The sequence below is a fragment of the Wolffia australiana genome, chromosome 9, assembly GCF_029677425.1.
Source record: "Wolffia australiana isolate 7733 chromosome 9, ASM2967742v1".
Taxonomy (NCBI): Eukaryota; Viridiplantae; Streptophyta; class Magnoliopsida; order Alismatales; family Araceae; genus Wolffia; species Wolffia australiana.
Window position 1 is genome coordinate 10587261 of NC_135843.1, and position 24619 is coordinate 10611879.

General features: G+C 45.4%; 2 protein-coding genes across 2 annotated transcripts; one reads left to right on the plus strand and one right to left on the minus strand.

The window, feature by feature from the left end:
- Nucleotides 1-7: 7 nt before the first annotated feature.
- LOC144707741 (alpha amino-terminal protein methyltransferase) lies at nucleotides 8-18461 on the minus strand. Its single transcript, XM_078580978.1, has 8 exons — nucleotides 18124-18461; nucleotides 5153-5291; nucleotides 4793-4851; nucleotides 2676-2792; nucleotides 2489-2590; nucleotides 1780-1834; nucleotides 334-431; nucleotides 8-251 (listed from the first exon to the last, which is right to left on the minus strand). Exons 1-8 carry the CDS (start codon nucleotides 18436-18438, stop codon nucleotides 168-170), a joined length of 969 nt encoding a protein of 322 aa, XP_078437104.1. The 5' UTR covers nucleotides 18439-18461; the 3' UTR covers nucleotides 8-167.
- On the plus strand, nucleotides 8339-10123 carry LOC144707885 (uncharacterized). The gene is made up of 2 exons (XM_078581139.1): nucleotides 8339-9508; nucleotides 9866-10123. The coding sequence occupies exons 1-2, from the start codon at nucleotides 8371-8373 to the stop codon at nucleotides 9886-9888; spliced, it is 1161 nt and encodes a 386-aa protein (XP_078437265.1). The 5' UTR covers nucleotides 8339-8370; the 3' UTR covers nucleotides 9889-10123.
- Nucleotides 18462-24619: the final 6158 nt, after the last annotated feature.

Genomic DNA, 24619 nt, shown 5'->3' on the forward strand with positions numbered 1-24619 from the left:
TGACGTGGACAAAGTCAAAGTTGACTGACGCTTTAAACCGAGACACGTGGCCGCGTTTTGTGGGGACCACCGTACGCGTCTTTCGGCGGGAGAAAATGAATATTAAAATTTCGCCACGGAGGAAAATTGAAGGAAAAAAGTGCGGTGCGATGGACCGCCGGAGCAGTTTAGGGCTTGCGTTGACCGGCCTTCTCCGTTGACAGGGCGTACATCTTCACAGGGAACAGCTCGCCAGGCATCCCTTTTTGGTCCTGATTTATATCAAACCGATATAAATAATTTTTTTACTTTTTAAAGTATTTAATTTCGGAGGTTTTTTAATTATTTATTGACCTTAGTTTTCAAGAGGTGGAGGCCGCTCTTGTTGAACAGCTGCTTGAAGTAGAAGTCGGATCTCGTCACGCTGTTGTCGTCCTTGTCCAACACAAATCCTGAAACGGGTTACAGAGAGAGAGAGAGAGAATGAATTACGAGTCCAGGGCACAGTTGGTTCAGTCTACGTGCACAACCTGCACCCCCTCAGAAAATCTATTTTAAATATAAAAAATGGAATTTGTTTAGAAGCTTCAATAGTTCTAGTAGGGATTGGCACGTGCCATCCATCACGTCAAGCGTCACTATGTCAGAAACATGACGGATGACGTGACCGTGACAGATGACGAAGTGGTCGCGACGGGGTCGTGACGGTGACTGGGTGCCCAGGACGCGTGACTTGACGGAACGGCCGTCACGGATGACGGCTGAGACGGAATTTTTGAAAAGTTAAAACAATCTTTTCAATATTTATTTTCAATCTTTCCTACGGCTGAGATTTTGCGATGTGACGTGGCCATTTCGATTTCCTGGCATTTTGCATAGAAGTCCCTGTTTTTTTGTGCGCACAAACCAACGCCGCCTAGAAATAATAGGAGATATACCCCTCCATCCAAGTTGGGTTTTATTCATGTCACCGGTGACAGTGACGCCGTCACGTTGATGGGGACATGACGGGATGCCCTATGGAGGGACGGTGACGGGAACGTGATGGTTTTTTTCGCATATGCTGGGACACGTGACGGGACAGTGACGTGACAAAAGTTTCATCACGTCATCCTCCGTCACGTTTCGTCATCCCTTCCGTCACGTCTGGGGCGTCATGCCCCGGACGTGGCGTTCCCTAAGTTCTAGAGTAAAAATAAAAAATTGCATGTCTCGACCCTGGCTTGGTCAGTGGCACCAAGGTATTTAAATCTATTTAGATCTAAAAAATTGGATTACCTTTTTTGAAGAAAGGTAGGAGAGATCACATGTCCCCGGCACCGGTATAAACGGGATTTTGATGGAAGCTTTAACAGTATTTAGATAAAAATAAAAAACTTCACTTGCCAGGTGCGGCTGGATCAGTTTATGAGCTAGACCCTCAAGTCAGTCGTATCCAGCGCGGAGGTATTTAAATCTATTTCACATCTATAAAAAGGAATTTTGCTAGATGCTTCAACCGTATTTAGGTAAGAATAAAAAATTGCACGCCCCGGGAGCAGCTGGATCGGTATACCAGCAAGACCTTCAGTCAGTCGTACCCAGCATGGAGGTATAAAATGGAGTTTTGATGGATATTTCAACAGTATTTAGGTAAAGTAAAAAATTGCTAAGGGTGCCAAGGTATTTAAATCTATATTAAATCTATACAATAGAATTTCTATGGAAGGTCCGATAGTATTTAGGTAAAAAAAAATAATATTTTCATTATTTTCTTATGGTAATCAGAATAATATTCCAAAGGGAATATGAACGTCATACCGCTTTTAGCAATATTTTCTTTGACCACGAAAAATCCCTTTGGTTTCAGGCCAGACTGCGCAGAAAAATTGCAGAAGCTCGGGTCAAGCAGATCACTTGTTGGGATTTAAACAGTTATTGTAATCGAAATGTGTTCAAAAATAAAAGATAAAAGGAAATTGTTTGGTACCTAATAAATGGGATGATCAAGATTTAACTTCTTTAGAGAGAAACACAAAAATAAAGAATTATTTCAAGATCATAAATGCTTTCCAAGGGGAGAAGACATTGAAATTAAATATATCATATTTTAACATCACTGATCTCTAAATAAACGATAGAGTTTTTAGAAACTAAATGGAATTTTTAACTTCCTTTTAGTGGAACCCAAACGATAAGAAATCATTTAAAGATCATAGAAGCTTTCCAAGGGGAGAAAGAGTTTAAAAAGTAAATATTATTTTGTATTTAACATCACTGATCTATATAAATGATATCGTTTGAGAATATGTTCCATACCTGCCTATCGGTTGAACAAGATTTAACTTCTTTAAAGAGAAACCCAAAAATAAAGAATCATTTCAAGATCATAGACGCTTTCCAAGGGAAGAAGAAATTAAAATTAAATATCATACTGTATTTAACATCGATGATCTGTTCAAATATAGCACTTTAGAAACTATATCAGGGTAAAATCAAATACGAGAAGACTAAAACTCTGTTCAGTTACCTTTGCCCTCTTGAAAAAGGATATGAAATCTGCATCAGTAAGATGGCCAATGCACCATTGAATCCATATAACATCATATCTTCCCTTTTCAGGTGTAAATTCCTGCATTGACGGCTAAAAATTACAAAAATACATGCAATAACCGGCACATAAATAGAAAATGGAAGTTTAAAGGTGGATAAGAGACCTGAAGAGGGGTACAAAAGAAATTGGTAGCTTTGTGTCCGTCATCTGTCGTTCCCCCTTCGGTCAAGCTCTCGCGAGCAGCATCAATAAAATGAGACACGGGCTCAAGCAAATCAACCTGAATTGTAGTCAAATAAAAATTAAAATAATAAATATAATAAAAAGCAACGCCTCACATCAAACAAGGAACAGAGAACAACATAATCAACAGGATCTCAGTTTTTCTTCAAAAAAAAGAGGATTTCAGTTATTTGGTGAATGGATCTAGATATCCGATCCATCAGATTTGGTCGAGAGAGCCATAATAATTGATAATTCCAATTGGACTGATAGGATCAATCCAATCAGGCCAGGACACATGGCAAGCCCAACAAATCTGTTACGATCCTCTACCCCCAAGTGTATCTAAAGAATTTTAGCCCACTAGGGGCATTTTAGTCATCCCATGTTTAGGATAGATTGCTTCCTTCTCTTATAAATATGTATAGCCCTCCCTTGAGGAGGGCAGTCAAGAATTAAGGTAAGATTGGCCCCTTGGCTCACTATCTCGATCCTCCCTGTCTCGGTCCGGTCCCCTGACCGCCCAACGATCCTCTATCCCCGTGATCGTCTCACCGGATCTTCAGCCGGCTCTCCTCCAATCCGATCCCCGTCCCCATGATCGTCAATCCTTCACTGCGACATCAGGCGGCTCGTCCCTGGTCGATCCCTGCCTCCTCTGTTTGACCTCTCCTATCTTTCCTGTTTTGACTCTCCTACCTGGGGAACATCTAACTTGCCATGCCCTCTGCTCTCCTCCCGATACAAACCGAGACCAAGGTTCGTATCAATGGAATCAGAGCCTGCTCTCTCCGCCGCCGCCGCCGCCGCCGCCGCCACCACCGCCGTCGCCAACCACAACTGTGTCCATCACCTCCGTCCCACCGCGCCGACTGTGTTCGCCTCTGCGACTGGCCCCACAGCACCCTCCACAAAAACCACCAGCAGAGGCCTCCATTTTCCTCGTCACCACTTCCACCATGATCCCCGACATCCACCATGGCCACCACGATTCACTACCGCCACAGCAAACCTACGTGTTTACCAGCAAGCCAGCAACCAGCCTCCAAGGAGGAGGCATCAAAGGCCAAGCACGTAGCCCAGCCGCCAAGATCGTTCGTGCCGCCAGTGGCGCCGTACTGGTGAAGGGAGTGGGAGATTGCAAACCCTAGGTTTCGCGACCCCCGTTCCTAGGGCGGGCCTCATAATTCAAGTGGGCCCAAACCCTTTGTTCTCCAACTGCAGGATCCAGAGGCCAGGAAGCAAACTCTGCGGCCCAGCCCAAGAAACCCTAACAGGTCAGCAGGGAGGCCAGCACGGCCTCGGGGACCCGTCGCTGCCGGACTGCAGGGGAGCCGCGGATGGACCGCGGGCCAGCTGCGGACTGACCGCAGGCCAGCCGCGGGTCAGCCCCGAACCAACCGCGGGCCACCCCGCAGACTACCCACGGGCCACCAGCGAACCATCCGCAGACGGACCATGGGCCACCCACGGACCATCTGCAGACAGACCTCCCAGACAGATCTCAGGCCGGACATGGATCGCCCGCAGGTCGACCGCGGCCCGACCACACAACGATGGCAGGTTGGCCGCACATCAACGGTAGGTCAAACAAGGTCCGACCGCGAATCGACGGCAGGTCAAGCGCGTTTCAGCACCAGCTTGAGAACAAGCTGGTTTTTGAAGGGGGGAGTATTGATCCGATCCTGTACCCCCAATGGTATCTTAGAAATTTTTAGCCCATTAGGGGCATTTTAGTCATCTAATGTTTAGGGTAGATTGTTTCCTCGCCAAATTAAGGCATTGGATACTTTAATTAAGGTATTGGATACTTTCAATGAGTTTGAGACTTACTTTGAACCGCTCCATTTCGACCAATCTACTTTGTCCAAAAAAGTCAGAATTATGATGTAATATAATGTTATCAATTGAATAAAATAAAAGGAAAAATATCAAAAATCCAGATCCCGGTGCCATGGATATTAGAGAAGCTAATATCCATGTATAATATAAGAAAATGCATAATTGTGAATTGAAAGCATCAGGTGTCATGTAAATATATCAAAAGGATTATCTCACCTCAGCAAAATGCCGAAGGAGAAGATTCTTGGTCACTCGTCCAATCCCAGAGCCACAATCTTGGATTTGCAATCATAAAAAAAAGTAATCAAAATTCTCAAATAACAGTTGTATTTGGCGCAAGAAATAATTCAAATTAAAAAACCTGAAGGAGGCTGGCAAAAAAAGTTAAGAATCATTCTCTCCATAAAGAGGAAAGAGATTTTGTTGAAAAATAAAGAGGAAAAAGATAAATCATTCATCGAGAGATCAAACTTCAAATGATTATATTCCCCCATTCCTATCGAAAACTGTAGACATTCTTGGCTGAATGACGTAGAAAATGATGAAATATGATGACTAATCTAACTAAAACGCTACCAAGAGCGACGAGGCGTCGGTTCTCTGCTCCAAATCGCTCTTCCAACAAAGTTCCAAGGAAAGCATCACTTCCTTTGACGTCAATTCCGTTTAAGCATCCGTAGCCTCCTAGCACCCCTTCTACAGAAGCCTCAATTCCCTATAACAGTAAAAACAAATAATAATTCACCTAAAATTAAGAAAAAACCTCAATCAGCTGAAACAGAGACAAAGATAGAGCGGCTGATTTAGGAAATGTAGCTACATGATTACTGATATGATTTGCCAGCGAGTTTACACTCAGAGGCCCCGACAGCGGCCCACGAAGCCCAACCAGGCCCAGCCCACTATGAATCCTATTTAAGCCAGGCTACGATTGGGGAAAAGCAGGAATTAAGTGCTAATCGTGAGCCTCTCTTTCTCTCTCTCGTTATCTTCAGCAACCCTCTCTTCCGAGTTGTGATTCAATCTCCTTATTGCCAGCAGAACGACGTCGCCCTCCTGCGGCCACAACCTTCTTCGACGTTCCGTTGTCTCCCTCCTTTCCCTTCCTGTTTCTTCCATCCTTGACCCACAGGAACTTCTATCTTCTCATTTCTCTCTTCCTCGTCGCACTCTCTGTTCTCTCAGTGAACGACATTTGAAAGATAGAATTGGTTTATTGCAATCGGAGATTATTTTGTGAAGTACAATCGTCGATCGCGGTCAGGACAATCTAGGATTTTATCATTGGTATCAGAGCCAAAGCTCCCCTTGCCTCCGCCACTGTCGTCATGGATTCTAAATCCGAAAATGGATCGTCATTCAGTGGAGAAGACAAGGTTGCAAAAGCCATCACAGAAGCCTTCGAACGCCACATTATCCCGCAGATCAAGCAGCTCTTGACGGCACAGCAGCAACAAATGACACGAGAGTCCGCATCCCCAATAGCCGTCGAACCAAACATTGACACATCTGCCGCCTATCCTGTTAGAGATCCGGACGTGGTTTCTCTGCCTTCACCTGCTACACGGGACAGGATAGTGGCGGATTCCTTCTCCGATGATGAGGAGGAAGGGGACGGCCTGCTACCGCCACCCTCATTGCCGCCCAATCGCCGCCGGGGCTACACATTCCGAGCGGGTCCCTGAAATTCTGCCGGGGCTACACATACCGCCACCCTGAAATTCCGTACAGATATGCACGGAATTTCAGGGGAATATTACAGTGGCCATCGACTTCACCGCGCAGCGAGAGAAGACCGTCTCTTGGTTAACGCTCCTTGCCGACTGCCGCAAGAACTGCCGCGACACGATCAAGCTGGTGATTTCGAGCGGGGCAATGACGGGGGCGAGTTAGATGCTGAGTCGGATGCGTCATGGAGGCAACCACCACAACCACATCAATGAGCTCGACCTGGATTCAGAGAAGGTCATCTCGACAGGAATCGCACTCGACTACGAATGGCAAAAACCTCCCATTTTCTTGGAAGGAGATCCAGATCGCTGGCTAAGGCGTATAGAACAGTACTTCCGCTTCGTACCGGCAGACAATGCGGAACGCCTACAGATTGCATCATCACATTTGGACGGAAAGGCTTCGGCATGGTTCTGTTATATTGATGAACGTACGGGTTTTAGTGACTGGCCAGACTTCAAGAGGCAGCTAAATCGCCATTTCGGAATCAACCCTCTCATGGCATATCGTCGTTTAATCCGTCTCCAGCAAAATGGAACAGTGGACGAACTGGTGACTTCATTCATGGAACTTGTGGGATATCTACCGACACTCCACGCTGCACTCTGTCCGACTCTACGGGCTGAAGTAAATCGCCTCCAACCTACTACTACTGAAGAGTTGATTGCTTACGCATTTGAAGCTGAGGCAACCCTCGCCGAGTTGCAAGACCCTGGCGACCGCCAGGCAGTGCGTCCTCTTCGGACTTCGGATGGTCAACATCCTCGATTCCCAGCTACCGCAACCGGGGGTCCGAATGGGAGACAGAATAGACCTCCTACAGCACGTCGCATGAATCTTACAGAGGGAGAATTTCTTCGCTGACGAGCACAGGGACTTTGTTCTCAATGCAATGAGCGCTTCACACTGGGGCATCGTTGCTGAAAGGATCTCCGCATTCATATTGTCACCCACCATCCAGAAGAACCGATCAGGGACCCAAACGAAGATGATACTTCTGATCCAGAGGCACAAGATCAAGTGGTTGAAGCTCAGTTAAACACAGCGCAAATGGAATCTCTCGCCTCCGTAGCTCTGGGTTCTCCCAACAGCCTTCAGATTCAAGGTGACATTCAGGGCAGGGGCGTCCGCGCACTCATTGGCACGGGAGATACGGCAAATTTCATTTGTTTCCGCCTTGCCCGTGAGCTGGGTCTACCTTTCAGCCGCGCCAAGCCATATCAAATACGCTATGGCAACAGCACGGTCACCACAGGCGCAGAACAAATTGAAGACGTTCCGGTGGGTCTCTGTTAGTGAGAGGCCTCTCCTAGTGGGTCATGTTCTATAAACCCACTAGGCTCCCTCACTTATCACTAACTCATATTCTCTCCTCTCTCTCTCCTAGGGTATATATACCCCTCCTCATGTACATTCTAGTGAAGGTATTCATTTCCTCTCCTTCCTCCAAGCCCTAGCATGGAGTTCAACATGGTATCAGAGCCAAGCTCTTGATCCCCATCTCTAGCCCTAAGCCTGTGTGCGGGCTTCTTCTTCTTCTTCTTCTTCTTCTTCTTCTTCTTCTTCTTCTTCTTCTTCTTCTTCTTCTTCTTCACCATCACCCTCTCAATCTTCTCCTTGCTCGCACGCAAGCAGCCGCCCGCGAGCGCTGCCGCCCGCAAGCCGCCGCCCGCAAGCAGCCGCCGCGAGCAGCGCCGCCGCCCGCAAGCCGCCCGCGAGCAGCGCCCGCGAGCAGCGCCGCGAGCGCCGCCCGCAAGCCGCCGCGCCCGCAAGCCGCCGCGAGCAGCGCCGCCGCAAGCCGCCGCCCGCAGCAGCCGCCGCGAGCAGCGCCGCACGAGCGCCGCCCGCAAGCCGCCGCGCAAGCAGCCGCCGCGCAGCCGCCCGCGAGCAGCGCCGCCGCCGCCGCCGCAAGCAGCCGCCCGCGAGCAGCGCAGCCGCCCGCGAGCAGTGCCCGCGAGCAGCGCCCGCCGAGCGCCGCCCGCAAGCCGCCGCCGCAAGCAACTGTCTCCGTGTTCGGACCGTGTCCGGTTCTTCGTTCGCTGCCGCTGCTGCTGTTTGCCGTCATGTCGACTACCTCCAGCATGGGCAGTGATCCGTCTGCATCCACCGCCCCGACGTCAACCCAAGCAGATTTCACCGCGGCTGACTTTGCCCGGGAACTCCCGTCGCCGAAAATCGGTGCTCCTCTCCCTCCGGCTCCGGATAACTGCCGTCTCAGTGCTCCGAACTTGATGTCGTGGCTGAAGTTCGTCGAGTACACTCTGCGCGGCCGTCTGCTCCAGAAACATCTCACCTGCCAGCCCCTCCCCGTCACGGACCCGCATTTCCCGGCCTGGAGTGCCGAGCAGTACTTCGTCCACTCCTGGCTCTTGACTCACACTCTCTCTCGGGAGGTCTATGACAAGTTCCTCCACCTGACGACTCCGCGGGAGATCTGGGAGCACGCTCGTCGCTACTGCGGGCATGATGCTGATGACTGGAAGATCTTTACTTTGGCCGAGCGGGCGAGTGTACTCCGACATGGCACCATGTCCATTATGGACTATAGCCTTGCCCACCAAGCCCTGTGGCGCGAGGTGGACTATTACATGCCGGTGGGGGATCCGAATTGCGTCGACCGCCGCCATGCTCTCAAGCTCCGCTACATGTCATTTCTCGACAAGCTGAATCCGGAATATGCGGATGTCAGGCGCCGGGCTCTTCACTCCCAGACTCCTCTTCCGGACTTCGATGGTCTGGTTAAGGAGTTGACGGAGGTTGAAAGCAGCCTTCGTCGTCAACGTCCGCTGCTGGACCTGCCTGCCGAGTCCCCCGGCGAGAGTGCTGCCCTCCTGTCCCGCCCTACGGAGCAACCTCCCTTGCTGCCCAAGCCTTCTTCGGGCTCTCGGGCACCGGTGGTTTGCTCCTACTGCGGCAAGCCGAATCATCTTGAGGCCCGGTGCATCAAGAAATTTTTGGACAGTACCCGGGATCCGGAGGTCGCCCCCTCGTCGTCATCAGCTCCTGCCTCGTCGTCTCGCCGGTCCCGCAAAGCCAGAGCCCATCTTGCCCAGGCACCGGCCCCGTCGCCCTCTAGCTCCAGCCATCCAGCCATGACTAATGACCAGCTGACTGCCGAACTTGCCCGTCTCAGCTCCCAGCTGGCTGCCCTGCAGACCGGGTCTTCTTCGCAGCCTACCGTGGCTCACTTCAGTGACTTCGGTGCGTTCTTCCTTCCCAAGTCAGATCAGTGGTATTGTGGACACTCGGCCCTCCAAGCTCCCTTCGTTTCGGATACCACCTGGGTGCTTGATACTGGGGCCACAGAGCATATGACCCCGTTCAACCACCGGTTTCTGTACTACGGGCGGCACCTTGGTGGTCGAGGTGTCCACACGGCGGGTGGGGGCGACCGGCGTGACTGGTATCGGGTCGATCCATGTGGATGGCCTTGGTATCATTCACAACGTCCTTCATGTTCCGTCCCTTCAGACCTTACTTATGTCACCGCAGCGACTCGTCGATGCGGTCCATTGCTCGTTCCACATTCAGTCTGATGGGATCTTTTTGACTGACAAGGTGGGGAAGACTTTGCGAATTAGGCGCTCGGATGGCCTACTGCTGTTGGACGAGAGGGGGCGGTCGGGGACCCCGGTGCAGCGGTGCTTGTTGACGGTCGAGGACCAGCGCCGGCAGCGGCTTCTACTCACTCACCAGCGGCTCGGGCATCCGTCTTTCCATGTTTTGAAAAGACTTTTTCCGACATTGTGTACTGGCTTGGACCTCTCTTCTGTTGTTTGTGATGCATGCAAACTGGCGAAGCATCGCCGGGCCTCCTTCCCTCCGTCGACTTCTCACAGTGATGTTCCCTTATATCGCATTCATAGCGATGTATGGGGTCCGTCGCGACAGGCCAGCCTGAAGGGACACCGGTGGTTCTTGATCTTTGTTGATGAGGCCACCCGTTACACGTGGACCTACTTGTTGCTGTCCAAGAGCGCCGTCTCCTCGACTGTTCAAGCCTTCTGCACCATGCTTCAGACTCAGTTTGGCCGGACTATTCAGCGGTTCCGGTCCGACAATGCGCGGGACTACGTCAACCAGGAGTTGACCTCGTATTTCACCGCCCATGGGATTCTCCACGAGACGTCTTGCGTGGCGACGCCCGAGCAGAATGGCCTTGCCGAGCGGCGTATTGGGTATGTCACGTCGACTGCCCGCACTCTCCTGCTGGACTACCACGTCCCGTGGACTTATTGGGGGGAAGCCGTTCTGACGAGTACTCATCTCATCAACCGGCTGCCCACCCCGACCCTCCAGTTCAGCCCTCCGATTGACCGGTTGTCGGCTGCCTTTCCCGCCGCGCAGCTCCGCACTCACCTTCTTCCCCGCGTCTTTGGCTGCACGGCCTATGTTCATGACACGACGCCCTCCATGTCGAAGCTGGATGCCCGGGCGCTCAAATGCGTCTTTGTTGGCTACTCTTCGCTTCAGAAAGGGTATAAATGCTTTCATCCCTCTTCTCGTCGGTTTTTCGTCTCCGCCAATGTCACCTTCTCTGAATTTCAACCCTTCTTCTCTCCCACATCTCCTCCGGCCCCCCCCTTGGAGCCGGATCTGGTTCTGGAGCCCGCTGCTCCCTTTCCTCCCACCGTCGTCTCTCCTCCCACAGTCGTTCCACCCTCCTCTTCTTCTCCTCCACCGGTCGGCCTTCCTTCCTCACCCATTGCGCCTACTCCATTATCTTCCTCCCCCGAATCCTCGCCTCCTGCTTCCGCTCCCTCCCCGTCTGCTGAGTTCTCGCCTTCCTCTCTTCCGCCAGCTATTTCCGAGTCGTCTTCTTCTCCTGCTGACGATGACTCCCCTGACTTGCCTATCGCTTTGCGTAAAGGGGTCCGCCAGTGCACCCGCACTCCCCTTTACCCCCTCTCTCACTATCGCTCCTTCGCCAGGTTGAGTACTCCCTACCGCCTGTTTTTGACCCGCATCGACTCTGTCTTCGTTCCACGCCGCTTAACCGATGCTATCGCTTGTCCTCATTGGAAAGCGGCGATGGATGAGGAGATGCGCGCCTTGCTCAAAAACCACACGTGGGATGTGGTTCCTCTCCCACCCGGGAAGACGGCCGTCTCTTGCAAGTGGGTTCACACCCCCAAGCACAACGCCGATGGCTCCCTGGAACGCCGCAAATCGCGGCTCGTGGCTCGTGGCTTCACTCAGTCTTACGGCGTCGACTACTTCGAGACGTTTTCTCCGGTCGCGAAGATGGACACCGTCCGCCTCCTCCTGGCGCTGGCCGCTCATCATGGGTGGTTGATTCGCCAGTTCGACGTTAAGAACGCCTTCCTTCATGGCGATCTTACCGAGGAGGTCTACATGCATCATCCTCCGGGCTACCCTCTCGGGCCTCCGGGGACCGTCTGCCGACTGCGGAAGTCCTTGTATGGACTGAAGCAGTCACCGCGGATGTGGTTCGGCCGCTTCAGCTCCGTCATGCGCGCCGAAGGGTACACCCAGAGCAATGGGGAAGCCACTCTCTTCTTCCGTCACGGCCCGGCCGGGTCGCTATCCTGGTCGCTTTATGTGGGCGACATCCTGATCACCGGGTCGGACACTGCCGAAGCTTCACGCCTCAGCCGCTCCCTTGCCCGCGAGTTCGAGATCAAGGCCCTTGGTCAGCTCCGGTACTTCTTGGGGCTCGAGGTGGCCTACTCGGCTCGTGGTATCTTCATCAGCCAGCAGAAATATACGGTGGACCTGCTGACTTTGACGGGTATGACCGACTGTGCTCCTGTGAAGACCCCCATCGACCCCAACGTCAAGTTGGGCGCCGGGGGTGACTCTCCGCCGGTCAGCACCCATCAATATCAGCAGTTGGTGGGGAAACTTCTCTATCTGACCCACACGCGTCCCGACATCAGCTATGCAGTTAGCCTTCTCAGTCAGTTCATGCATGCTCCGCATGAGATTCATCGTCAGGCAGCTCACCGGGTGCTCGCGTACCTGAAGGGCTGTCCCGGGAAGGGTTTACTCTTCCCCCGGAGCTCAGAGCCGACTGTAAAGGTATATACAGACGCTGACTATGCAGGCTCGACTGTGGACTACCGGTCTACCACCGGTCTTTGCATCTTTGTCTTCGGGGGCCTTGTGAGCTGGAAAAGCAGCAAGCAGGATCGTGTCTCCCGTTCGAGTGCAGAGGCGGAATACCGGGCACTTGCGGATGGGGCCTCTGAGGCTCAGTGGATTCATGGGGTGCTCCGCGAACTTCGCGTCGAGTACACCCGTCCGATCCACTTTTATTGTGACAACAAATCGGCTATTGCCTTGGCTCAAAATCCGGGCCAGACGGGTCGCATCAAGCACATGGAGATCAACCGCTACTTCTTCAAGGAGCGGATGGACGAGGGCTTGTTCGACTTGTCTTTCGTGCCGTCATCCGACCAGGCGGCCGATGTTCTCACGAAGGGATTATCAAATCCTCTCCTTGTTCGTGCTACCTCCAAGCTTGGCATGGATGACATCCATACCTCGCTTGCGGGGGGCTGTTAGTGAGAGGCCTCTCCTAGTGGGTCATGTTCTATAAACCCACTAGGCTCCCTCACTTATCACTATCTCATATTCTCTCCTCTCTCTCTCCTAGGGTATATATACCCCTCCTCATGTACATTCTAGTGAAGGTATTCATTTCCTCTCCTTCCTCCAAGCCCTAGCATGGAGTTCAACAGTCTCCAAGGATACACAGCAAGGGTTACGTTGTTGCCAGTTCCTGATCTCAGTACAGATATCATATTGGGATATCCCTGGCTGCGAACCCGCGGATGGACATAAGCACACTGGGACCTTTTCCTCTTGAAATTTCAAGTGGATGGGGTGTGGCATACCTTGACGGGCAATCCAGACACATGTCGCACAAGCACTGCAAGATGCCACCAAGACCGTGTTCCAGGTATGTTACGTTTTACGTACACATCACCTACGACCCCGAATCAGTCTTCCCAGGCATCCGTGCAAACACAAACACTCATGGCACAGAGGTTCCCAAGGTTTTTGACGCGTCAAACGGGCTTCTACCTCGACGAGCTCTCGACCACCAGATTATCCTCCTTCCAGGTACGGGACCAGTCAACTCTCACCTGTACCGCTACTCTCATTGTCAAAAGAACGAGTTGGATCGGCTCGTATGGGAGCAATTGGAGGCAGGCCTTGTCTGGCCATCGAGCAGCCCCTACTCGAGTCCTGCACTCTTGGTTCGCAAGAAGGATAATACTTGGCGATTCTATGTTGATTATCGAGCACTGAACAAGGTTACCGTTCCCAACCCGTTTCCTATTCCTGTGGTCGACGAGCTCCTTGAAGAACTGCATGGGATGGCTTATTTCTCTAAACTTAACCTCAAGTCGGGCTATCACCAAATCCAGATGCATGACCGAGACATCAAAAAGACAGCCTTTCGTACACGTCTGGGACATTATGAGTATGTTGTCATGCCTTTTGGGCCAGACTGACGCACCAGCAACATTCTAAGCCCTGATGAACATAGTCTTCCAGCCCTTACTTCGAAGGTTTGTGCTCGTTTTCTTTGACGATATTTTGATTTATAGCTGCACCCAAGATGAACACATGGAACACCTCAATCAAGTTATATAACTTCTGGAGGAACACTCTCTCCATGTGAACGCCAAGAAATGTTTCTTCCTCCAATCCCAACTGGAGTACCTCGGCAACTCGGTTTCATCTGAGGGTGTCGCCACCGATACGGTTAAGGTGCGCTCCGTCCAAGATTGGCTGACACCCCTTACTTTGTGGCAACTTTGGGGATTTCTTGGACTAGCCGGCTACTACAGGCGGTTCGTTGCAGGCTACGCTTCCATCGCCTGGCCTCTCACCCGCCTCCTCAAAAAGGGAATGTTTGCATGGTCGACCGAAGCTCAAATTGCCTTCGATTGCCTCAAGCACGCTCTCGCCACAGCACCAGTGCTCGTCTTTCCTGACTTTTCTCAAGAATTTGAGCTAGAGACTAATGCGTCGGGCGAAGGTGTGGGCGCAGTACTCATGCAAGGTCGTCGGCCAGTGGCGTATTTCAGCCAGGCTTTTCCGCCTTCTGTTCGCAGTCACTCAGCATATCAACGCAAACTGATGGCCATCATCCTCGTCGTCTGCAAGTGGCGCCATTATTTATTGTTCCAGCCTTTCATCATCAGCGCAGACCAACAGAGCCTTAAAAACCTTTTGGAGCAGCATGAGTTTCACGGAGATTACAACAAGTGGCTCTCCAAGCTCCTTGGATATTGCTTTACCATCCACTACAAGGCCGGGTGCACAAATGTCGCAGCGAACGCTCTATCACGTATCCCTTCACCCGAACCTCTCGCACTAAATGCCATTTCATGGTCTCACTGGGACGACCTGCCAACCATACGGCAGGAGGTGTCAGATGATCCAACACTATTGTCCATTATCAGCGCCATTGAAGCAGGGAAGTCTCCTCCGCCGCATTTTTCTCTCACTAACAGCATCTTACTCTATGATGGCATTGTAGTCTTACCTAAATCATCACCATTTGTACGCATCATCCTTGAAGAATTCCATAACCAAGCTTTGGGAGGCCATGGTGGATTTCTCAAGACATACAAGCGCATTACCATTCTTCTGGATTGGGATGAAGCATGACATCAAAGCTTTCGTCAATGCCTGTCATATCTGCCAACAAAACAAAACATCCACACTTCCCCAGCGGGCTTACTCCAACCCCTTCCGACACCCACACGGGTTTGGGAGGATATTTCCATAGACTTCATCGAAGGGCTTCCTAAATCGCAAGGAGTGGACGCTATTCTCGTCGTGGTGGATCGTCTCAGCAAATACGCACACTTCCTTGGCGTAAGGCATCCGTTCACGGCTAAGGACATCGCCGAGCTTTTCACTCGCAACACAGTCAAGCTACATGGCACACCAAGCTCCATCATCTCAGATAGGGGTTCCGTCTTCATGAATGGGTTTTGGCGTGAATTGCACTCCCTCCAGGGCACCCAACTCCGACACAGATCAGCATATCACCCTGAGATGGATGGTCAGACTGAGGTGCTCAACCACAGTTTGGAAGCTTATCTCCGCTGTTTTGCAGGTGATCAACCCAAGCGCTGGAGTCAGTGGTTACATTGGGCTGAACTAAGTTATAACACGTCTTTTCATTCAACCATCAAGATGACTCCCTTCGAAGCCGTGTATGGTCGTGCTCCACCCACTCTCCTACGCTATGGTGCCGCACCATCCCCCCTGGACGCCGTGGATCAGCAATTACAAGACCGTGATGCTCACCTTGATTTACTCCGACAACACTTGGACCGCGCGAAGGCCACTATGAAGACCCACGCAGACAAGCACCGGCGTTCAGTGGAATATGCTGTAGGAGACATGGTCTATATCAAGCTTTGTCCCTTTTGCCACCAATCGCTTGCAGGTAGGCCCTTCGAGAAGCCCTTCGAGAAGCTTAGCCCTTGCTATTTCCGACCATACCCTATAATTCAACGAATGGGTCCCTTTGCCTACAAGCTCGCTCTTCCAACCAGCGCCGCATACACCCGGTATTCCATGTATCACAACTTAAGCGCGCCGCGCCTACAAATATCTCTCCACAACCACTACCTTTGGTACTCACTGAAGATCACATTTGGCAAGTGGTACCAGAGACGATCGCTGCTTTCAGGTCCTCTCCAGCGGGTTGCCAAGTTCTCACTCATTGGATGGGGTTACCTGCATCTGAAGCTACCTGGGAACTTGCTGGCACCATCCGAGATCAATTTCCCCCTTTCCAGCTTGAGGACAAGCTGGTCAACATAGGGGGGAGTATTGATATGATCCACCAGCGAGTTTACACTCGGAGGCCCTGACAGCAGCCCACGAAGCCCAGCCAGGCCCAGCCCACTACGAATCCTATTTAAGCCAGGCTACGATTGGGGAAAAGCAGGAATTAAGTGCTAATCGTGAGCCTCTCTTTCTCTCTCTCGTTATCTTCAGCAACCCTCTCTTCCGAGTTGTGATTCAATCTCCTTATTGCCAGCAGAACGACGTCGCCCTCCTGCGGCCACAACCTTCTTCGACGTTCCGTCGTCTCCCTCCTTTCCCTTCCTGTTTCTTCCATCCTTGACCCACAGGAACTTCTATCTTCTTATTTCTCTCTTCCTCGTTGCTCTCTCTGTTCTCTCAGTGAATGACATTTGAAAGATAGAATTGGTTTATTGCAATCGGAGATTATTTTGTGAAGTACAATCGCGGTCAGGACAATCTAGGATTTTATCAATTACTACCTTGGCAATGATTCCACAAGATGACAGAAAAAACTAATTCACCCAAAATTAAGAAAAAAACTCGAAACACAGAATTCCATAAGCGAGTAGCTGATTATGGAAGTTCAGCTGGATCGTTACTTCCCAGTAATCGATTTCCCGAATCAGCAAAAAAAAAACTAGTTCGCCAAAACTTATGAAAAAAACTCTCGATCAACAGAAAATACAGACAAAGATCGAGTGGGCGAAATGGAAGCTCAGCTAGAACATGACTTCCCAGCAGTCCATTCCCCCAAACAGCAAAAAAACAACGAATTTACATAAAATTAAGAAAACAACCCAACTAAACATAAATCCAGAAAAGAAGACAGTACTAAATGTTATAAATTCACCAAAAACTAAGAAAAAAGTACTCATGTACAGAGATCCAGACAACGAGTCAGTTATCGAAGTTACTAATTCACCTAAAATTAAGGGAAAAATTTATAAACAGAGATACAGCCAACGATTCAGATCTCAATGTTTCTAATTCATCTAAAGATAAGGAAAAAAACATTTGTAAACAGAGATCCAGACGACAAGTCAGAACTCGATGTTAGATATTTACATAAAATGGATAAAAACCCCTCGATTAACCTAAAATTAAGATTAAAACCGAAATACACATAAGTTTGTACAAGGATTCAGCACTCAATGTTACTGATTCACCTAAAATTAAGAATAAAACCTAAATACACATAAATTAGTACAGGGATTCAGTACTCAATGTGACTGATTCACCTAAAAAACATAAATACACATAAATTTGTGCAAGGAGCCAGTACTCAATGTTACTGATTCACCTAAAATTAAGAATAAAACCTAAATACACATAAAGTTGTACAGGTAGTCAGTACTCAATGTTACTAATTCACCTAAAATTAAGAATAAAACCGAAATACACATAAATTTGTACAAGGATTCAGAACTCAATGCCACTAATTCACTTAAAATTAAGAAATAAACCGAAATGCACATAAATTTTGTACAAGGATTCAGAACTCAATAATACTAATTCACGTAAAATTAAGAAAAAAACCTAAATACACATAAATTAGTACAGTGATTCAGATCTTAGTGTCACTAATTCACCCTTAAAATTAAGAAGAAAACCTAAATACACATAAATTAGTACAATGATTCAGAAGTTAGTCTACTAATTCACCTAAAATTAAGCATAAAACCTAAATACACATAAATTAGTACAATGATTCAGAACTTAGTCTACTAATTCACCTAAAATTAAGCATAAAACCTAAATACACATAAATTAGTACAATGATTCAGAACTTATCTACTAATTCACCTAAAATTAAGCATAAAACCGAAATACACATAAATTAGTACAAGAATTCACCACTTAATGTTACTAATTAACCCAAAACTACGAAAAAGGCGTTAATTCCAGACAACGAATCAGTTCTAGATGCAAGTAATACACAAAAAATGCGCAAAAAACACCTCAACGCACAAAAATTCATCAACAACAAAAAAGTTCAGCCAGATCATTACTTCCCAGTACTCGATGCCCTTGCGGTACCAATCCTTGCCGTCCTCGATCCCCTTCGCCGCGTCCCCAATTTCTTCCCGCCACATCTCCTCCGCGTTCTTGAACGGCCTGCCCGTCGAATCCACTCCCGCCGCCTCCATTCCCCCGCTCTTGCAACGCCCTTCCCGCCACGTCAACCCCTTCAAATCTCCGACCAGCGGTCTGCTGCCTCGCACCCCCGATCTCAACCGTCCAACGCCGATAGATCCGACGCTGCGGAAGCCGGCGGCGTTGAGGTGCAGGAGATCCGCGAGGCAGCAGAACCTCGATCCCGCCATTTCTAGGCCGGGGTGGTGGGCTGTCTTCCGGTTTTGAAAAGTCTTGGTTTTGATCATCAGTAACGTCATTGTGTGAGATCTCAACCGTCCAATATCTTGATATCATAAAAAAAGAATATCTGTCAGTGTTGTAAGATCTCAACCGTCCAATATCTTGATATTAAAAAAAGAATCTCTGTCTGTGTTGTGAGCTCTCAACCGTCCAATATCTTGATATTAAAAAAAGAGAATCTCTGTCAGTGTTGTGAGATCTCAACCGTCCATTAAATATAAAGTAATTTTCATAATTTGCTTTTCTTTGTTGCATACATTGTCAATTTCTCTTTACAAGTATGTATCTTATTTCTCTTTACAAGTATGTATCTTATTTCTCTTTACAATATTTACCCTATTTTTTAAAGGTTTGTCCGCATCGTCACGTCCAAAGTTCGTCACATCACAAATATTTTCGTCCACGTCCCATCCTGTCAAAAGCATTATCGTCCCATCAGACGTCTGGGACAAAGCAGTGCATACGCTGACCGTCATTAAGCAGCTCAGCATTTGACACGTGGCACAGCAAATGGGACAGCCAGTTGGAGCTCTCAGCATCTTGACTCGCATGAGACACAGAAACCGCTCCATCCGCCATCCAAGGCCCTGGACGGGACGGTTATTTCATCCATGGAAGAAAAAATTGTCCCCTCCACATACCAGCAGATGTTCTACGTTCCATCATTCGTTTGAACTCCCTAACGGAATGATTATTTTGCCCACGGGTGAAATAGCCGTCCCACTCTCGTCCATACTATATATATATATATATATATATATATATATATATATATATATATATATATATATATATATATCCTAGATTTGATCATGACTAATGTTGCACTATGAGAAGTCAATCATCCAATACATTGATGTCAACTACTCCATAGTATAATATCTATCTACCTGGGTCTTTAAAATAGGTTCTAATAACTTATTGACCAGTCCATGAAATATATTGTCATTACCAGAATTCAAATTTCCTGTGTTTCATCCACTGTTGATTTCTCTTTGCAAGTATGTATCCACTGTTAAATATATTGTGTATATGATATCTCAACTGTCCACTATCTTGATGTCAATGCATGCGTCGTATATTATCCATCTACCTGACTCTTTAAAAATGGATTTTAAGAACTTCTTGATTAGTCCATGAAATATACTGCCATTTCCATAATTCATTTTATTTGTTTCGTCTACTATCAATTTACATTTACAAGTTGGATACAGATAATGATAATTGTGTGACATTGTGAGTGATGGTGATTCAAAAATAATAATAACTCAAGGCTGAAACATATGTCGAGGTTCATAAAATTACGTATCCAAATGTAGTTTTCAGAAAGTTGGTATTTCTATTTCTATATGAAAATCTTACAAAATCCTTTCTTTTGTCTCAAAATAAATAAGTTTTAATTATTTTACCAAATTTAATATTGCCCTTACTCTCATATATAACTGCTTAGCTCTTCTAAAAAGGGGTACACCTGGGACTAAAACTCTTATCCGTAATAATTTAATAGAAACATCGTAATATTGTTTTAACTACATCTTTTTCTTTTTAACATATCCATCAACACCAGTCATTCCCATCAACACCAGAGTCAACAAGCTATCAACAACAATATTAACAAATACCTTAATGTCACTTGAGTCGATGAACATGTGTACATGCAGGAACTTGATATTGTCACTTTAGTGCTCAGATTCTAACATCATTTAGAAAATGAATGAATCTCTAACATAATGATACTCTCATCTATAGTGTTAGATCCGCTTCATCGTAATCTTAACCTTTCAAACCCTATTGACCTGTAAACAAGGGAAAGCCTTCCTATCATAGGATCTAACAAAACTCACAAATGTAATGGGAGCAGAAGGGAAAACAATATAAAATGTGAATTCTAATGTACATAGTGAGACAATTCTTAGCAACTTTGATTGAGCGGCCTTTATCACAACTGATCCAATGGGCTCACAATATGGCTGATGACAGTATCCAATTGACATTTCAATCAGTCAGATCATGATGAATATTTCTTAATTGATTGTAATCATGATTCATGTAAATTTTAGATCGGTCGGCCTAATTGAAATTTCTATCCATTTATAGGCGTCATAAATTCATTGCAACTATGAACCGTTGTTGATATTTTATCACTCCAAATGCAATCTCGACGTCATTTAAACTGGTTTAATTTTAAGGCTGCATATATCATAACACATGAAAATTATGAACCGTTGTTGATATTTTATCACTCCAAATGCAATCTCAATGTCATTTAAACTGGTTTAATTTTAAGGCTGCATATATCATAACACATGAAAATTGGGACTTAGAAGGGTACCAGTTGATTTGATGTCTTTCTTCTTTATGATTACTCCTGATTTTAAGTGGCTTATTTATGTGATTTTTTAATGGTCGAAGATGGATAATAGAAATTCTGTAAGTGGGAAATTTGTTTTGAGCATACACAAGAAAATTAGGTCACTAAAGGGAAACATTAAACCCTTTATAAATAAAGTTATTGAATACTTCTAATGAATGTTAGGCTTACTTTTAACCTATATGTATCAACCAGTCTACTTCGTAGAACAGAGTTTTAAACCACGGAACAATATACTGTTATCAACTGAATAAATGAGAAGGGAAAATATCAATATTCAAGCCCCAACATACAAACGGATAATTGAGAAACCCAATTTCGCAGATAGTACAAGGAAACACATAAATGCCAAATGAATTCATCAGGTTTCATGCAGATACATTACAACTTGATTGGTAAACAGAACTCCTTTGCGGAACACGAAAACCGATTTATTCACCATTAACTGAATTCTTTACATGTGTTATGATTCCATTTCATTTCCTGCATCGTGAATCATAAGTAGATTATTCCAATCACGACCTTGGAATCCAACACCAATAACACAAATAGGCCTTGGAACTATATATTTTCCAATCCAGTGACTAATCAATTACAAATTAATTTGACCTGATTTTTTTTTTGCGCCACAAACACATTAAATTCCAGAATGTGTCCCAGGAGATTATGGGTGTACCCACATAAACCTTGTATTTGGGACAATACTTGAATGAATTAGATCATGGTCAATTTTTAATCCCCAATAGACCATCCCAGTCCAATAATTAGTCGCACATTAGAAAAAAAATCAGAAAAACTATTTTTATAATGTGTTAAACATATTGGACTTGGATTTCATTTCAATGTCCTCCTCGAGTTCAAATCATTATGGGTGATGGGCAATCCAATCTTAACTGCTCATTCACATTCTTGGACGTATTTTATATACCGGATATAATTTTTTAGTTTCTTAGGTTATAGTAAAAAATTCATCCATATGGTCCGTATTTAGTGTCTCAATTATAATGATCACTTATAGAACCATGACATGAATCAGCATTATTTACAGTACCATCAATGGATTCATCTAAAAAAATTGGTAAACTATTTATCTTGAAAAGCACCGCTGTCCTCAGTTAGAGACTCCACATAAGTGTTGATGTGATCTATCAACATCATATGAACAGTAATGGATAATGTTGTTCTATCCAAATGTCTAATATCCATCTGGAATATTTCATGCAAAGTGACATTTATAATAATTTAAAAAATCTGAATAAGCATTGCATTATGGTCCCATCTTAAATCACTCATCATTTCAAACATCATTGGCGTCCACCATTAGCATATCATGTATATGATAATGAATACAAGATATTTGCTAGATCGAACAAGATACATGTAATATGATTGGCCTATACACCACTTATTGATAACAGTCTTTTATGATATGTGGCTTCATTATCATATACATGAATTTATATTAATTTCAGTTAAAACTTTATATGTAACTCTTTTTCAATTATACATTCACAATGAGCCAATATTTACATTGTTAACTACATCTACACCTGAATCTGTCACTTTTTATAGCAGTATACTGCTCGTCAATATACCAACTTATATCCGCTTATTGGTCTCCAAGAGGCATATTTTCCACATTGTTTCCCAAATCCAGCAAACTTACCACAAATTTAATTTTTTATGAAGTATATCCGAATACGAATAGAATATCATTGATAATCAATCCAGCAAAATATCATACGAGCAATGTCTGTCAAATAGATATTTTTAAAAAAATAGTCACTTTCTAAATAATGATGGTAATAATCACAAATTAATAGATTATTGTGTAACAATAAATAATAATTACTTATATGTGTAGGTATTAACATATGTGCAATTTTTAGTGTGCACATTAGAACATGGCAAATGTTTGAAATCATGAATATCAACAAGTTGTAAACAAATCACAATTAATTCGTAATGTTCTAATTGAGAGCGATTCAAAACAAATTAATTAAATAATGAAAATTAAAATTTATCAAACAATTGCAATCAAATGTAGTTTTCAGAATGTTTGAATCTTCATTTAAATGCATGGAAACCTTAGAAAATCTGTTATTTAAATTCATGTCAATGAAAATTATTTTCTCAATTTAACCATTTCCCAATTCTCATGTATAACACTATCACACTGTTCACACTACTGGACTCGTTTTGGGCAGTGCCAGATTAAGTTCAAACTATCAATTGAATATTGTCCAAATCATTTAAGAAATATAATCAATGATCAGATATAGTATAAATAACACCCTATTGTTCAATTATGCATTTGTCTCCGAGTAAAATGATAATCTATTTAAAATATATTTCTGTTCATGAGTCGGATATTGAGAAAAGCCGATATCCAAGTCTGACATCATGATCAAACCCTTGAGACGAAGACAAATGGCAATCTGGGGATAGATAACGGTATCAGATACCTGAACTATAGCACCTTATGTCCGATATCGTCATCCAATACCCGGATATCGACAAATACAGATATCGGTAGTGCAACCCATTTATGAAATACAGGTTCAATATCCATCCTGGCATCGTCATCAGATATCGGTTACAGGACAGACGAACACTAAAACCTAGTTGTACATATCTATTTTTGAAGAAAAGAATTTCTAGCATATTAATACCCTCATAAACAGTATAAGATTGATGGCCTCCTAATCGTGATCATCCACTCCACAGTAGAAAACTTGCCACAAATAGAGCTGTAGCAACGTCATCGTCCATTTCGTTCACTCCTAATTCGTCATTTGTCATCGTCCGTAGCAACAGAGAGATGACTGAACGTAGGGATATCCGTCATACGTCAAATTAGTCATCCGTGATTCGTCATTCATGAAGAATGACGAAAATGACGAACAAAACATGGTGGATGACAAAACTTTTAAAATGTATTAATTAGAAAACTTAAAAATTTGTTTAAATTTGTACCAATTCAAATGTGCATTTAAATAAAAATCCATAGTTGCTTTCAATTTGTTATGTTGATTGTGTAGGATTGTTGGAATACTAATTGTGATATTTTCTTAATATTAAATGCTATAATAATCCTATTCCTACACTTTGTATACTTGGTTGACGATATTTTCTCAGTATACTTTGAATAATTCCCAAAAAGGAGACAAGTGATAAGTATTACACATCAACATTCAACTGAAAATAAAATTTCTTTCATATTATATTATCCAGAAATCATTAAATAATTGAGAAATTATTTGACACGCCAGATACATATGCGTTGACCACAATATTTAAATATGTTCGGTCCAAAACTTTAACCAGTGGGACACATAACTTTTACTTTCATAGTCTTTTATTTGGCCCATTGACATCATCAAAGTTCAACTTTCTTTACATAGAGGAATGTGTGAACCAAATTTAGTCACCTTTTGTCTTTTCTTTTTATCCCAAAGAATAATTATAATCCATAGTATCCTCTACCTCTAATCATAAGTGTACATTAAATCTTATATGACACTTCACAATATCTGGAGGAAAAATGCTATAATAACTGGACAGTTTTAGGTTAATTGTATGATTTGTTATTTAATTATAATAATCCCATTTGGATATGAACACTTTTTTTTATTTGCTATCTGATATGACTAGTCATCACTTATTCTTCCTTGTGCAATTATGTAACACTTTGTTCCGTTTATCAATGACGAAAAGATAAATAAAAAAACTTTATAGCCTTCAGTGTGTTGATATTG

What these genes read in the sequence shown, in the direction of transcription:
- LOC144707885 (XM_078581139.1), top strand. Translation starts at nt 8,371, where the DNA reads ATGTCGACTACCTCCAGCATGGGCAGTGATCCGTCTGCATCCACCGCC. An exon ending in GGCTCACTTCAGTGACTTCG is followed by an intron (nt 9,509 to 9,865) that starts GTGCGTTCTTCC and finishes TTGACTGACAAG; the next exon opens with GTGGGGAAGACTTTGCGAAT.
- LOC144707741 (XM_078580978.1), bottom strand. Translation starts at nt 18,438, where the DNA reads ATGGCGGGATCGAGGTTCTGCTGCCTCGCGGATCTCCTGCACCTCAAC. An exon ending in TCCTTCGGCATTTTGCTGAG is followed by an intron (nt 2,793 to 4,792) that starts GTGAGATAATCC and finishes ACTACAATTCAG; the next exon opens with GTTGATTTGCTTGAGCCCGT. An exon ending in TCCACCTCTTGAAAACTAAG is followed by an intron (nt 252 to 333) that starts GTCAATAAATAA and finishes GATATAAATCAG; the next exon opens with GACCAAAAAGGGATGCCTGG.